This window comes from Vicugna pacos, chromosome 6, assembly GCF_048564905.1.
Source record: "Vicugna pacos chromosome 6, VicPac4, whole genome shotgun sequence".
Taxonomy (NCBI): domain Eukaryota; kingdom Metazoa; phylum Chordata; class Mammalia; order Artiodactyla; family Camelidae; genus Vicugna; species Vicugna pacos.
This window is the reverse complement of record NC_132992.1, coordinates 20090657-20106313: the sequence shown is the minus strand read 5'-3', so window position 1 is coordinate 20106313 and position 15657 is coordinate 20090657. Positions and strand designations below refer to the sequence as shown.

The 15657-nt window shown below is 41.9% G+C and overlaps 1 protein-coding gene across 3 annotated transcripts in view; it reads left to right on the top strand.

Annotated features, from left to right (window-relative positions):
- The window catches only part of SLC28A2 (solute carrier family 28 member 2), a 59295-nt gene extending 48986 nt beyond the window's left edge, over window positions 1-10309 (top strand). For 2 of the 3 annotated variants that reach the window (XM_072962508.1, XM_072962509.1), the window contains 11 exons: window positions 18-95; window positions 527-607; window positions 1042-1122; window positions 2518-2643; window positions 2726-2856; window positions 3375-3543; window positions 3751-3948; window positions 4550-4631; window positions 5975-6073; window positions 6239-6350; window positions 8713-10309. In XM_072962508.1, coding sequence (XP_072818609.1) covers window positions 18-95; window positions 527-607; window positions 1042-1122; window positions 2518-2643; window positions 2726-2856; window positions 3375-3543; window positions 3751-3948; window positions 4550-4631; window positions 5975-6073; window positions 6239-6350; window positions 8713-8830 — 1275 coding nt within the window. In that variant the 3' untranslated portion in view covers window positions 8831-10309. Of the gene's footprint in view, window positions 1-17; window positions 96-526; window positions 608-1041; window positions 1123-2517; window positions 2644-2725; window positions 2857-3374; window positions 3544-3750; window positions 3949-4549; window positions 4786-5974; window positions 6074-6238; window positions 6351-8712 lie in introns of those variants that run through there. The other variant, XR_012073338.1, reaches the window with a different exon arrangement.
- The last annotated feature ends 5348 nt before the right edge of the window (window positions 10310-15657 follow it).

Below are 15657 nucleotides of genomic sequence, written 5' to 3'. Positions count from 1 at the left end.
TATTTTTTTTCTTTCAGATTTTCCTCAACTATACTGTGGCTGGCTCCAGTTTTGTCTTTGGGGATATGCTGATCAAGGATGTCTTTGCTTTTCAGGTCAGGTGGGCAGGAATGAGGGTCGGTGTTGGGGGGGGAAGAAGATGACGAAATTGTGTTTCCAAGAGATCAGCCAGTGTATATGCGAATTTAACCCTAAGAAGATTTGATCCCATCAGTAGAGGAAACAGCATTACTCTCTTGCCCTTTGATCATTATCATACTGAAACTGGAATGAAATAGGGTGGGAGAGGAAGGCTCAGAAAACATCTCCTTGTGACTTAGTACCCATGGCATAATAGATTTGCAATACATTTAAAATTTATTCCTTAACTATTAGCTTATGTTTAAGTGTCCACTGAGTGTCTACACTGAATCAGCTGCACTTAGGGTGCTGAGAACTTAACTTGGAGTCCTAAAGTACTGTCTGCTCATGGACACAAGCACATTCAGGGTACTATCTCACCGGTTGCCCTGTCATTCTCTTATAGTCCTTACCGATCATCCTTTTCTTTGGATGTGTGATGTCCATTCTCTACTACCTGGGCCTTATGCAGTGGATAGTTCAGAAGGTGAGTCATTCCTCTACACAGTCAGGAGGTGGGAGTTGATCACGGGATCTGTCAGGAGGTGCGAAGATGACATTTATTTTGGAAAAACGCTCATAGGTAGGATGTAGAGCATTAGAACTAATGTGAAAAGACAAACTCTATCAGTATGCCTGATATCAGATGGTCAGGACCAGGCCCCAGGCAGGCTGACGGGCAGAGCAAAGAGAGAAAATGGGCTGGACTACCGTTTCATATTGAGTTTTAATCTACTTTTTCTGGAAGCCAAGAGTCCTGAGTTCTGGTCCAGGCACTGTTTGTAACTTGCTCTGGGGCCTCGGGCTTGTCACTCTACTTCTCTAGGCCTTAGTTTCCAACCAGTAAAATGGAGGGGCTTTGCTGGATACTCTCCAAGATTCCTGCTAATGTTATTGGTTTGGGTCTTTGTATCCCTTTAGATTGCCTGGTTTTTGCAAATCACCATGGGCACCACCGCCACAGAGACCCTGGCTGTGACAGGAAACATCTTTGTGGGTATGGTAAGCACATGAAGCCTTCTGATCTTCTTTTCTCTGTGGAACACAATGTGGCAGAAAACAGGTTGAGAAACGTAGGCTTTCTTTCTGAAAAGTCAAATAAATGAAGACTGTATAGGCAGCCAATTACTCTGCTGAAAGAAAACTCAGAAGCCCAAAAGGAACTCAGTTCATTGCTTTCACCCTTCATACCTAATACTACTTACCTGGGTGTATATAATGGGTACATCCTTAACCACAGATCCAAAGTCTTATATGGGAATTTAAGGAAATGTCCTGGTCCAAATCTTATCCCCCTTCAGGGGCTTTGAAAGATGTTTCTTCTATATTCTGGTTTCTCTCTGTGACCTTAGTTTTCTAGGGTCTCAAAGGAGACAATAGCTTGCTTTGCTCAGGGCTAACACCAAATACTTGTTTGATACATTTGAGTGTATGAAGTAGGTGCTCAGTATATGCTACTGGCTGATCAGCTCAATGTTAGGGACAATGGTTTGTCAAACTGACAAAGAATTAGTATTGAGGTCTTTCTTTCCTAAGGCTCTAGGCTGATTAACTATATTTGAAAAGTTCATAGAGTACTTGTGTATACTTCTACCATAGCATGCTACATTTTGCTTAAATTCTCCATAATCAGCTTAGTTTCCTCTATTAGAATATAAAATCCTAAGAGTAGGAACTCTGCCTTATTTATAGCAGTGTCCCCAGCATCTCGTATAGACCTGTTCATACGTCTGTGGAGCAGCCCTCCATCTCCCAACTGTGTAGTACTCTTAGGTAGACGGTTATGAGATTACCGTTTGCCCTGAGACTTGTTGGACGGAACCACCCTTCTGCAGTCCTGCCTGCCCAGGACCACAGGGCAGTGCACTGGGCCCTCCGAGGCCCTGGCGTGTCCAATAAAGTTCTCAGATGTGAAAAAAACTAAATAAACTGGTGTTACATAGTCAGGCCTTCATAATTTCATACCATTTTCACAAATACTATTTCTTTTGATTCTTTCATCAACATTGGACTTCAATCATCTATTTGCAATTCATTTAATGAGTACTTTTTAAGCAGTTAATATGTACTCAGTAAGTACACTGTACTCCCTAAAGTCATTCATTAAATATGTAGTTTTAGCCATTGAGAACATAGGAAAGAAACATCATCTCTCTTCTATGGCATTCCAAATTTTAAATAGATGAGACAAACACGTAGGAAAACACATGAGAACACTGCAAGCCAGGATACGATTAGGTGCCAGAGTGACAGCCAGATGCTGGGAGGGCCTAGGAGCAGAGGTCAGTGTTGGAAGGGCACTCACACTGGAGGGGTGTGACCCAGGGCCGGGGGTGGGCACTCTGCCGTGAAGTTGCTGCACACTCTTGAATCTGACCCTCTTCTCCTTATCTGCAGACAGAGGCACCTCTGCTCATCCGTCCGTACCTTGCAGACATGACGCTCTCTGAAATCCACGCAGTGATGACTGGAGGGTTTGCTACCATCTCAGGCACTGTGTTGGGAGCCTTCATATCCTTCGGGGTAGGCATAGACTATTTGATCACTCCTGGTTGAGCCCACGTCTGGGATCTGTAGACGCTTATTCCTAAGTCTGGCCTTACAGATTGACACGTCATCCTTGATTTCTGCCTCTGTGATGGCTGCCCCTTCTGCTCTTGCTTTGTCAAAGCTGGTATATCCGGAAGTGGAGGAGTCCAAGTTCAAGAATAAGGAGGGGGTGAAATTGCCCCGTGGGTGAGTCCAATGAGGCATATGATTTGGGAGATAGTGAGGTCAGATGCAGAGTCAAGAGCAGTGCTCTGGTTCCTGGGTTCAATCCCCAGTACCTCCATTCAAAAATAAATGAATAAGCCTAATTACCTCCCCCTCCCCCAAAAAACAAAAAGCAAAGAGTGGTGCTCTGGTGGCAGAGGCTTCAAGTCTGGAAAAGGATTAATATGATTCCATATCCCCTCTTGTCTACCTCTGCCTCTAGCTAATCATGTTGATTTTTAAAATTTTGTTTAACCCTCCCACCTGCCTCTAGCTTCGGCATGCCCTTATCCTCTGTCCTTGGTGTCAGTGCAATTTCGTGATGATTAAATCTGATACTGCTTCAGTGTAATCTTCACCAAAAAGGTCACCAGGAATCCTCATCACCTCCCTCAAGCTGGTCTTGCACTCTCCTCTCGCACTCCTGCACTACTGGGGCAGTAGGACAGCTCTTCTCTGAGGGGCTGAGATTACTCTGCCTTTATGCTCAATAAACACAGGAAGGAGAGGAATGTCTTAGAAGCTGCCAGCAATGGAGCCGCAGATGCCGTAGGCCTTGCTGCAAATGTAGCAGCCAATCTGATTGCCTTTTTGGCTGTGTTGGCATTCATCAATGCTGCCCTCTCCTGGCTTGGGGAACTGGTAGACATACATGGCCTCACTTTTCAGGTAAAGAATTGCATTTGTTGGGCCGTCCCTCTAGGTTGTGTTTAAATAGTCTTTGAAATGTGCATGTTTTCCTGACTCACAGTGAGCTAGGAGAGCATGGGGAGGAGAAGGGGGAGGAGGTGAGTCAAGGCTTCAGAGAAAGGCCTTGACTCCTGACCTGTGTTATTTGTTCTTCCGTTTCCTGAGATGTCTCTTTCTCTCACCCAGGTCATCTGCTCCTATATCCTAAGGCCCATGGTTTTCATGATGGGTGTAGACTGGGCAGACTGTCCAATGGTGGCTGAGTTGGTGGGGATCAAGTTCTTCACCAATGAGTTTGTGGCCTATCAGCAACTGTCTCAATATAAGAATAAACGTCTTTCTGGAGTGGAAGAGTGGATTGGAGGCAAGAAGCAGTGGATTTCTGTAAGTGACAGTCTAGAAAAGCATAAACGGGGTGTGGGCAGACAAAAAATGTTACACAAGAGTTTGTCTCACACCTACAGATCCCTTTCCAGGGTCCCAGGCTGAACCACGGAGCAAGAGTAACAGTATGCTTCGTTGGTGCCCAAGCTGCCCTGAGGTCTGTGTGCTAGTCCTCCCCTACATCTGACCTACCTTCTCTCTAGAATGTGATTATTCGGTCTTTACAGTTGGGGCAGTCCAAGGAGGATACTAGTTTTGATGGTCTAAGCTCCCCTTCTTCATTCATAAGTTTAAATTGCTATGTATTGAGCTCCTTCGTCCTCTTCCTCTGTCTCTTCCTGCACAATCATTCTCATTCCTAGGCCTTCTTCTGCTTCATAGGCTTCAGCAAGAGGAGCATTGGGTAAAGAGGCCATAGTGGTTTCCACATCATTATCCCTTAGTAACTCCGGGAAAGATTTTAAGAGCATCCTTTCCACGCATTCCTAAGAGTAGTGTGGACAAGATTGGGGGTTCTGAGTCCTCTGGAGCGTCTATCATGATTATATGACTGCACGCACGGCACTGAGTTTATTTACTTACTTATTTTTGTTTTCCCTAGGTGAGAGCTGAAATCATCACAACATTTTCGCTCTGTGGATTTGCCAATCTTAGTTCCATAGGAATCACACTGGGAGGCTTGAGTGAGTTAATTCATTTTCCCAGCTACCCAATATGCCAGCCAGGTCCCAGCAGCCCAGCATCTATAGTGGGCAGTCCTGGTGCCTCAGTACAAGTTGAGACCAGTCAGAGAAGCTGATGTGAAATGGGCCCTGTCAGGTGGCAGGTAATTTGGAGGTAAGGCAGCCATGCTACGTGGCTCTGTATGGAACCCGGGCTGAGTTTACAATCTAAATTTCCGTTTGTTTGTTTCTTTTTTTTCCTTTCAACTGGCGGTCCAAAAGACCAATTTTATTTTTATTTTCCCTGTGAAGATGATTATAATGACATTATTTTTAGTTTGCCATTAATTGGACATAGTGCATATATAAATAAAGTAATTTTTTTATTCAGTAGTGAAGGTACTTTCTGAAATTATGCTGCTCACCAGTTGATTTCACAGAAGTAGGCATTGCACAAGGAATCAAAAGACAAATAAAAGCAGCAGACACATGAGGCAGATAGATAGAGCGAGTGATGTGAGTGTTGGATTAAAAGCTACAAGTCGCCAGGAGGAGTGAGTATTTGAAGTATGCACAGATACATTTAGACTGCTGAAGATATTGCTAAATGGTGATGGCTGAAGGAAATAATATGAGGAAAATGTAATTGTCTTTGAAGGCAGGGGCAGGGAAAATTACTACCAGATTCCAAGAGTTTGGAAGTTCCACGTTAGAAATAAAGTATAAGAAGAAATATAGCTCAATGTGTCCATTTTCTATGGCACTCATATTCTGGGGTAGAATCATTAGGTTAATGTATTTGGTAGCTGATTGAATAATTTAAAGATGAAACAATTTCCTTTCAGTTTCTCTTTTTCCCTTCTGTTAAACCCTTGTCCGTGCTCTAATTCTGGTGTCTGATTACCATCTGATTGTGAGATTGCCGTCTACTAGTGGGATATACATCATGAGGCTAAGGTTTTGGAGAATGTTGCCCTTCTTATCTCTTTGGCTCAAAATAGTCCGTCTAACTCTGGTCCCAGCTTAAGAGTGCAGATTTTAACTAGTGAACACCTGGGCATTTGCACCTGTCAGGAGCAACCTGGCTTGATTCAGATACATCTTGGGAATGTTCACAGAACCACTGAAGTTAGGGTCAGACACCCAGTCTTTGACCTGGGGTATGTCTGAGTTAGTGACCTCTCAGGGTTAATGTATATAAATACTTCTTAGGGTACCCCTGGCTAGCCTCTGGTGGTTGGTGGTAAGAATGTTACTCATCTGCTGTTTTTTGATCCTCGGCATTCTTCTAAATGGGGGCTCATAGGACATACCCTATTGCCTGGTGGGAAAGAGACTGAGTTATTTTGTTCTGTTGTCTGCAGCATCAATGGTACCCCACCGGAAGAGTGAATTGTCCAAGGTTGTGATCAGTGCTCTCTTCACAGGGGCCTGTGTATCCCTTATCAGTGCCTGTGTGGCAGGTAAGTGCTTCAGCTTAGTCTTAGAATATTAATGTAAACATCCATCTCACAGATGCATAGAAAAGGCACCAAATCTATAGTGTTCTCAGTTTTACCCAAAGAATTACGAGCTTTCAGGAACATGTGAAAAATCTTCCTCTTAGCATCTCTGTCTCCTTCATCCAGGAATCCTCTATGTCCCGAGGGGAGCTGAAACTGACTGTGTCTCCTTCCTAAACACCAGTTTCACCAATAGAACCTATGAGACCTACGTGTGCTGCAGAGAGCTCTTTCAGAGGTGAGTGAGCACCAGGATCCCCGCTCCCTCCTCTTACACGCTATCCTTCACTCAGGAGTCTTCTGGGAGTGGGAAGAAATATGGTCTTGAGGGTAATCACGTGGATGCTTAATGGAGCATAAAAGAAGGGGGATGGGTATTTGTGCTGGTGTAGATCTGTGTTCTTTTGTTAGATGCTATTAGTTCTAGCATGGACAAGTGACAGAGTTTACTTGTATTGATGGGGTCCTGAGAAGTGGAGGGGGTGGGGAAGAAGTAAGGGAGGCTGGTCTCACTGATCAGAAATTACAGATTGATTAGGCTTGGAATATAGATAGGTGGTAGATGAAGACTTGGCAATGGTCCCAAGTGGGTAAAAAATTACAGGCTTCTTTAGACAGGAGTGAAGACCAAGAGGATAAAGTTGAATTGATAAAATCATGATGCATTCAGATAATGTAAAAATGAACTTGTTTACCACTTTCTGGGATATTTTTATAGTAGTTGTCTGGTTTCGCTTGTAAGGAGTTTAGAAATCACCATGCTATTCTAACAATAAGTGAAAAACTGAACAGTGTGAAAAATCAATAACTCTTCTTGGATCTGTAAAAGAGGTGCGGACACAGGGCATGCTGCTGACCTCAAGATTAGAGAGACAGATCGGTAAATACAGGGAGTCATGGCTCACTAGAGCAGAGACTCATGAGCAGAAACTGCCACAAAAACCTGTGCTGGGGCAGGAAAACCTGAAATTCTAATTGCTGGAGCCTCACTGAACTTCACTAAAAAAATTTAATAGTATACTCTTTCCTGCTCATTTATGCCTTCAAAACTGCAACCGGCATTTTGCCTTAAGTCACTTACTGATCATCATTAGTATCTAGAATCTGAAAGAGGTAATGTTGTTGTCCAATTCATACTAAATACATTCGGAATGACTCCAAACCAAGCTGATGACAAAGGAATCTTGAATTTCCTTCTTCCTAAGGATGCACCAAATGCACAGCTATATATAGAGTAATTCCCTCTAAGAAAATTCCAGAAACTAGCTGAGTGACTCCTACAACTGAGAAAATAACTACAATGAATTGGGTCGGAAAGGCTGAGACACAGTCTCATCGTAAACCCCACCTCTGGCCCAGCACCATATAATGGAAGGGAACTCCCAACTCCCAGTTTCTCCTTAAGCAGCGAAGGGTTTGGACTGCACATCTAGTGCCCCAACTTGTAAGGCTCCACCTGAGAGATGGCCTTCCAGAACACCCAGCTCTGAAAGTCTGCAGGGCTTGGGTTTCTGAGTCCCACAGAACTATAGTAAACAAGGAAGAGTTCTTAACAGTCATGTGAGCACTCGCTGGCTACCTTCCCTGCCCCCGGCCCTCCAGCCAGACTCAGTGCAGAGGAAGCAGGCAAAAATGTCCATCTCCCACTTTTTCCCTGTTCTCTAAATGTTGTTAGGCCCAACTGGTCTAATATGCAGTTTAAGTCCAATGTTTCCTTGGTGATTTTCTGTCTGGATGATCTGTCCATTGTTGAAAGTGGAGTGTTGAAGTCCTCAGTTATTTTTGTATTGCTATCTCTTTCCCTCTACAGATCTGTTCATATTTGTATATGCGGAATCAAAAAAAACCAACTCATAGAATGGAGGTTGCCTGGGGCTGGGGTGGGGAAATAGGGAGAGGCTGGTATAATAGTACAAACTTTCAGATATGAGATGAATAAGGTCTGAGGACCTAATGTAGAACGTGATGACTATAGTTGATAGTACTATATTATGTAATAGAAATTTGCTAAGAGAGTAGAGCTTAAGTGTCCTCACCAAAAAAATAAACAAATAAAAAGGTAAATATGTGAGATGGTGGATGTTAACTCAGTTAACTCAGTGTTGGGAATCCATTAACAATGCATGCATACATCAAATCATCATTTGTATACTCTCTATATATTACAATTTTATTTGTCAATCATACCTCAGTAAAGCTGCAACATACATACACACATACATCTGGAAGCCTGAGCTATTTTCCTTTCCAAAGAGGAAAGTGGCTTTGAAATACTATCTCACTTTTTAAAATAAATTCAATTTTAAATCACATTACAAGGCATAAATTTTGCTTCAGTGATGTTTAGAAAGGAAATTCCCAAAAGGACTGTGGTTAGGAATTGGGCACAGAAGCAGACACATTGCGTAGGGTTTCTTGCCAGTACTATCTTGGGCATGAATCGGAAAATACACTTAATTCTCTCCTATTTATTTGGTTGTGGTCATTGGGTTCATTAATAGGTTTTTGTTTTTTTCACCCACTTGGTAGAAATTATTGATGAGTCTTGTTGTATTGTTTTTATCTGACCCACTATGCACCTCTCTGGCTTTTCATTTCAGTACTTCTCTGAATGGCACCAACCGTCCTTCTTTTTCTGGTCCCTGGGAAGATAAAGAGTTCAGTGCCGTAGCCCTTGTTAACTGCTGTGAACTCTACACCAGTGCTGTCTGTGCTTAAGGCTGGTCTGTTTCCATGACAGTCCCGATCTTGATGGCTTTTTAATGGCAAACGTGTTTACTTAGAATTCCCGTTCTACACTAACTCACTTTGATCCTTAACAGGAAATGTAGAATTTTCATTTTGGTTCACTGTATGTCAGTAATGAAAATTAGCACCTTTTTGGCTGAACCAAATAAGAAGTTTCCTATGGGCTCTGTCTGAGCTTAGATTTAAAATAATAAATATGGCCATATCAAAAAATATCTTGCCAACCTTGCTTCTAGTTGCCATCTTAAAAATTATGGGATGTGGTGTGATTTGGTGTGTAATATGTAATGAGGTTGAAAAGCTTTATTTCTTGGAGTTCTGTGGATGTTTATGGTACTAAAGGTACGCATGAAAGTTACATGAATATTTCACGGTAAGCTTTTTTTCTGGTTGTCACACATTTGTAAACCTGCAAATTCCTTAACATTACACGGTAAACAAAAAGTATTTCCTATATGCAAATTTGTAAGGAAAATAGTTTCTTAGAGGCCCTTACTTTGTTTTAGTATTCTGCTTTAGTGCCATATTTGCTTCACATTTATAGTGAATCTTTTAAAACAGTGGTTTTCAAGGGTGGGGGAGGCAGTTTTGCCTCCCAGAGGATACTTGACAATGTCTTGAAACATAATTTGTTGTCACAACTGGGGAGATGCTACTGACATCTTCTACTGGGTAGAGGCCAGAAATGCTGCTAAACATTTTATAATGCACAGGTCAGCCTCCACAACAAAGAGTTCTCTAGCCCCAGATACCAACAGTGCTAAGGTTGAGACACTCTGATTTAAAATATTTAACATATTTCTCATATCTAATATTATTTATAATATTAATAATACTATAGCCTTAAGGAAGGGTTTCAAAAGGATGTAGGGGTTCCTCAAAAAGTTAAACGTAAGATTACTACATGGCCCCACAATTCTGCCTATTCCTCGGTATACCCCAAAGAACTAAAAACAGATATTCAAACAAGTACATGCATGTCCACAGCAGCACTGTTCACAATAGTCAAAAAGTGGAAACAGTCCAAATGTCCATCAATAGCTGATTGGATAAACAAATTATGTTATGTATATACAATGGAATTTTACTCATCCATAAAAATCATGAAGTACTGATATATGCTACATAGAGAAACCTACAAGAAAACATTGTGCTAAGTCAAGGAAGCCAGACACAAAGGCTTATTATTGTATGATTCTATTTTGTATGATTCCATTTATATGAAATATTCCACATAGATAAATCTGTAGAGACAGAATACAGATTAGTGGTTACCATGAGTTGGGGAAGCCGGTATAGAGAGTGACTGCTAAACACGAGTATGCATTTTACTGTGGGATGATAGAAATGTTTTGGAACTAGGTAGAGGTGGTGGTTACACAACATTGTGAATGTACTAAATGTCACTGATTTGTTCACTTTAAAATGGTTGATTTTATGTTATGTAAATGTCACCTCAATAAATTATATATATATTTTAAAACATGGATGTAGGTTCTTGTATGTTTCCTTAGGTAATCTACCTTCTTCCACTTCACAATTATCTGAGCTCAGAACATCTTGGTCTTATTTCCAGACTCCATTCCTATCTTCTCTCCCTTATTTTCCAAGCTTGACATAAAAGAAAACGAATCCTCAATAAACTGCTTCTTGACCTGCACACTGATTTTTATCCTAGCCTGGTTTCTTTCTGAAAGGCAGCAGTGTGCAGTGGTTGGTGGTACTGGATATCAGGACAGATTACTTGGGTTCTAATCTGGGTTCTGCCACTCATCCCAGGGAGGTCTTGGGCAAGTTCCTTAACTTCTGTGCCTCCACATCCTCATCTGTAAAATGGGGATAATGGGCCTACCTTACATTTAAAGGTTGAGAAGTTGTAAAAGAATCAGAACAGTGACTGCTCACTGTAAGCCCAATGTAAGAGTTAGCTACAATTACTACTATTTAAGGAGCTGAGTTCACAACCATCGATTTATTGAATTACGTGCGACATTTGGTTCACACAAGTAAGAGTATGAGAGGGAGGGATCGCCTTATCTCCTTACAAGGCTAAGGGCCGCTTTCTTATTCTCAGTTTCCTATTTAAAATAAATGTGGTATAAACTCTCGCGCTAAGAGGGCAGCGCTGCAACAGCAGGAAGCATGACAACACCATCATCAGCAGAACAATCTTACAAACCATTGGAGCGAACAGGAAAAGCCAGGAAGGACCGTGACCTCCGCAAAAGCCTCCTGCTTGGGCCTAAAGCCGCTCGCAGGCGCACGCACAAGTGACCAGGACGGAAGTGGGCCGGGCGGGCGGGGTTAGGTTCGAAGTGCCAGTCAACCCCGAGGCTCACGAAGGGGGCCAATCGCCCTCGGGCTCCGTCCTGGGGGCGGGGCAAACGTGTCGACTCCGCGTTGGGAGGGTGTCGCCACGGCGCATGCGCTTGACTTCCACGACCAACTCGAGCTCTCCATCCCTGGTAGAGGAGTCCCAGCCGGAGAGGAGAGGAAGCTGAGGAAGAGCGAGTAGGAGAAACGGCCGGGAGGACCAGGAGAAATGGAGGTTGTGGAAGGGGGCTGTGCTGGGATGTGGGAGCAGTAGTGAGGAAAAGAGAGTGGCAGACTGGGTCACTAAATGGATGGAGTCTTTTCTCTGAGACACTACACTGTAAAGCCTCTTGTGTATATTGTTACACGGCTGCCATTTTTGCTTGCATGTGTGGACGTCGTTCAAGACTAGTGCATATAGATCTACCTCATTCATTTTATTGGCTACACGGTATTCCGTGTAAGGAGGTACCCTAAGTTATCTATCCGTTTCCCTATTAATGGACATTTAGATTGACTTTTATTTGGCCAGTTATTTCTAAAGGCCTGAGGTAGACAGTTTGTGTTTGACTTCCACTTCTGACTCTACTTTAGATGCCTGACCTACTCTTGATGAAAGGTATTTTATTTTCTTTTTTTAAAAGGTTTTTGAGGGGGTTAGGTAATTAGGCTTATTTATTTTTTTAATGGCAGTACCTGGGATTGAACCCAGGACTAACTGCATGCAAAGCAGAGGCTCTACCACTAAGCTATGCTCTCCCCACCCAGTCCCTTTTAAGCCCCGTGAAAGTTACCTTGGAAGCACAGTTTCCACTTCTGCATAATGAAGGTGATGATAATCACATCTACCTTGCAAGTTGCTGCAAAATTTGAATTAATAAAATATATGAAAAAACTAAATTGCTTAAATGGCAAGGTGAGCACTGAAGATACTCTTTTTACAAGTAGTTCAAGTGTAAGGACCTTAAATAGAGAACATTTACTCCTTTATACATGCGCATTTGCTTGGCACTTACCAAGCTCCTGCCATTGCTTAATGAGATTTACAGGTTTCTCCTGCTCAACCCCATCCCACCCCCACTTAATCCTTACAACAATCCTTTAGGAAAGGTACTGTCATTATTCTAGTTTTCCAAAGGAGGAAAGTTAGGCTTAGGGAGATTAATTCGCTCCCTAGAGTCACACAGAAAGTGACAGAACTGGGATTTGAGTCCAGGTTCTGCCCACCTCCAAAGACCTTTAACCACCCTTCTCAAGTCATCCCAGCCCTCCCTGCCTTCCTTCCTTCTCTAATCCAGTGCCTCAGGGCCCACCAGTGTAACCAAGTAACCAAGTGAACTCATCAGCTTCTAAAGTACTTGTTATTTTTGAACTCTTTGTGTGCCAATCATCTCCTGCTCTGTGACATCTTTTGTATTTTTGTCTTATTTTGCTGTTTGTCTTAGTGTTGTCTTCTCTTGCAGCAAGTAGAGACATGATTGTTATAAAAGCTGAAAATAACCTCAAAGAAAGAATTGTCTTTATTTAACCAGTTACTTTTATCAGCTCTTTGAATAAGGAACTCCATGAGGGCAGAGACCAAGTCTGTTTGATTTGTTACCGAAGCCGTAGAAGCTAGCACTGTGCCTAGCAAAACAAAACCAAAAAATATGTTTAATATTTGTCAAGGAACGAAAAAGACGAGGCTCCAAGGGTCTGGGCCTGGACACCTGGGGGCAAAAAATGGGAGAGAAAATGTCCACTAAATGAGAGAACATACATTAAGCACTTATACTGCCTGCTACAAAGTAAGCTAGTCAGTGTTAGTTATTTTTGCTACATAAGTAGTTTAGGTTTGGGCAGCAGGTAGAAAAAGGGAAGGGAAAAGAAAGAAGAAATGGAGCGAAATGCTGGGCTTGTCTGTGAGGCGATGGCCAGTGAAGACTTCTCAGGTAGAGATGGGCAAAGGGCGTTTAGGAGCAGGAATACTTAATATTTAACCCCACCAACTTTGCTCTCAAATCTTTAGTAAGTCTGCTCTACATATGATCTGGTGCCAGTGGTATTTTGACGAATTCAAGAATCCAGGTGGTCGCCAGTGCAGGTGTTGCGGCAGACGCACTCCAGTCAGCAGAGAGAGCAGTCAGCAGGAGAAAAGGGCCATAGCTTATAAGGAGAGAGGGGAGGTGTCCAAGAAACCTCAGAAACATAGGGAACAATGCTGGCGTTTCTCATTTTATATAGGATGTTGGTTCAAGACCATTCCTATTAAATTTTAAAGGATGGGGGATTCTCCAGTAGTCCAGAGGACTTTTAGGATATCAAGACATCTAAACTTTGAGTTACACTGCTGTGGTTATTCTCTGTATGTTGTGTTTATGTCATGTCTTCCCAGCTGGATTGTAAAATTTTGCAACTGGAAACGAAGAGAAATGAGTTGAGTTTGTATGGCATTTTTCTATGTATGAATTTCTTTTCTTTACATGAGCTCATTGGAACCAGCAAAACCTTTTGTGGTATGTATGACGGCATCACTTTTCTCCCCTCCATTTTAAAGATGAGGAAATTCAGGCCGAGAGAGGTTAAGTACACTTGCCGTTGGTTCCAGAGCTAATGAGGTCCTAAGCCTTCCTAGTACAGTGAAAACGACATGATTGTATAAGGCTTTTCACTATTTGTGTGAAATCTAGCTTGCTAATCTTTCTTCCCCACCTCTTCTTTTAATTAAGATGTGGTTGGTTTACAATGTTATATTAGCTTTAGGTGTATAAAATAGTGATTCAAAATTTGCATAGATAATACTCCATTTATAGCTAATATAAAATATTGGCTGTATCCCCTGTGCTGTATGATATATCCTTGTATCTTATTAACTTTATACATGGTAGTGGGTACCTCTTAATCCCCTACCCCTATCTGGTCCCGTCCCTCTTTCCTCTCCCCTCTGTAACCACTAGTTTATTCTCTGTATCTGAGTCTGTTTCTTTTTTTGTTGTTGTTATATTCACTAATTTGTTATATTTTTTAGATTCTACATATAAGTAATAACGTAGTATTTGTCTTTCTCTGCTGACTTATTTCACTAAGCATGATACCCTCCAGGTGTGTCCATGTTGTTGCAAATGACAAAATTTTAATTCTTTTTTATGATTGAGTAGTATTCCATCCAACCTCTTACCGCTGTCTCAAGCCACCCATCCATGTACACAATCACCACGGAGATCCACTGACTTCCCCTAAGGAGTCTATACCTAAGTGACTTTGAAAAATGTACCTAACCTCTCAGAGCCTCTGTTCTCATCACTATACCAATGAAGATAATAATGCCTTCATTAAAGAGGTGTTGTTGTAGGTTAAGTTTCTTAACTTTAAAGCACTTAGAACTTCAAGATGCTTAAGGAATGTTCTGTCCTTGGTTCACTGGATTTCTCTTTCGTATGTCCCAACTTAAAGTTCAATACTTTCTGCATAACTCTACCAAGTATTTCCTATATTTCTCTGCAACTTCAGTGGCACTTGGCTTCATGTCCTGGGCCTGTCCAACTCCTCTTCTGGGGCCAAAGGTAGTCTCAGGGTGGGGCAAAGGGCTGGGTTAGTTCTGGCTGGTGGTTGCCGAGGGCAGCCTAAGGCCCCCCAACAGAAGCCCCATGCCACAATTAAGGTACAACGCCAAAGGTCAGAACTGATGGAGCCAAGTCTGTTCCTAGATAATGGAGGTGATGTAGATCTGGGAACGGGGGCAACTCGGTCATCAAATGGTTTCAAACGAATACCAGTGATAAACACTTATCATTAACAAGAAAAGCACAATTTAGGAAATTTATTAAAAACCACCCATGTTACAGCTTACATTTTTCATTAGACAATAACTTCTATCAGTTTTTAATTTTTAAAAACTCAACTCTGGCATCCAGAAAAGCAAAGGCATATTATTTGAAAGCCTCAAATTTACTGTTTCAAGGCACATGTCTATCACATTCATCACATAGATTTACCTTGACTATAAAAATCCTTTTCCTATATTTTAAGCAAGAATCAAAACAGAATATTGAAGCCATTTTTAACACAAAAGCCAGCAGTTCTTTTGCTGAAATCATATTTCCACTGTCAAGAGCTGTTGTTCCCTCAAGGGAAGTAAACATTATGTCTGTGGCACTGAGTGTCTCATAAAGAAAAATTGGAGGAGAGAGCCCTCTTTTCCATGGTGACGAGCCTAAGATTTGAATTATTCATTAAGTGAAGGATGTTTATTTATGATTAGCCAAACTCAGAGGCTGATGTAACGAAGTTCCCAAAGAAAATATTATCCTTCAGATATTTGACGTTTGAGGGTTCTTGTATGTGTGGTTTCAGAAGCAAATCTATGACTCTGAATGGACAAATTATCTTTCAGCTACATGGCTGTATTTTATAGAATGAAAACCAGTACCAATTTATTTCCTCAGTGGATTTCGGAGACAAATGTTTGAAAGTTTTTTTAAGGCGGCTAAACAATGAAAGACATT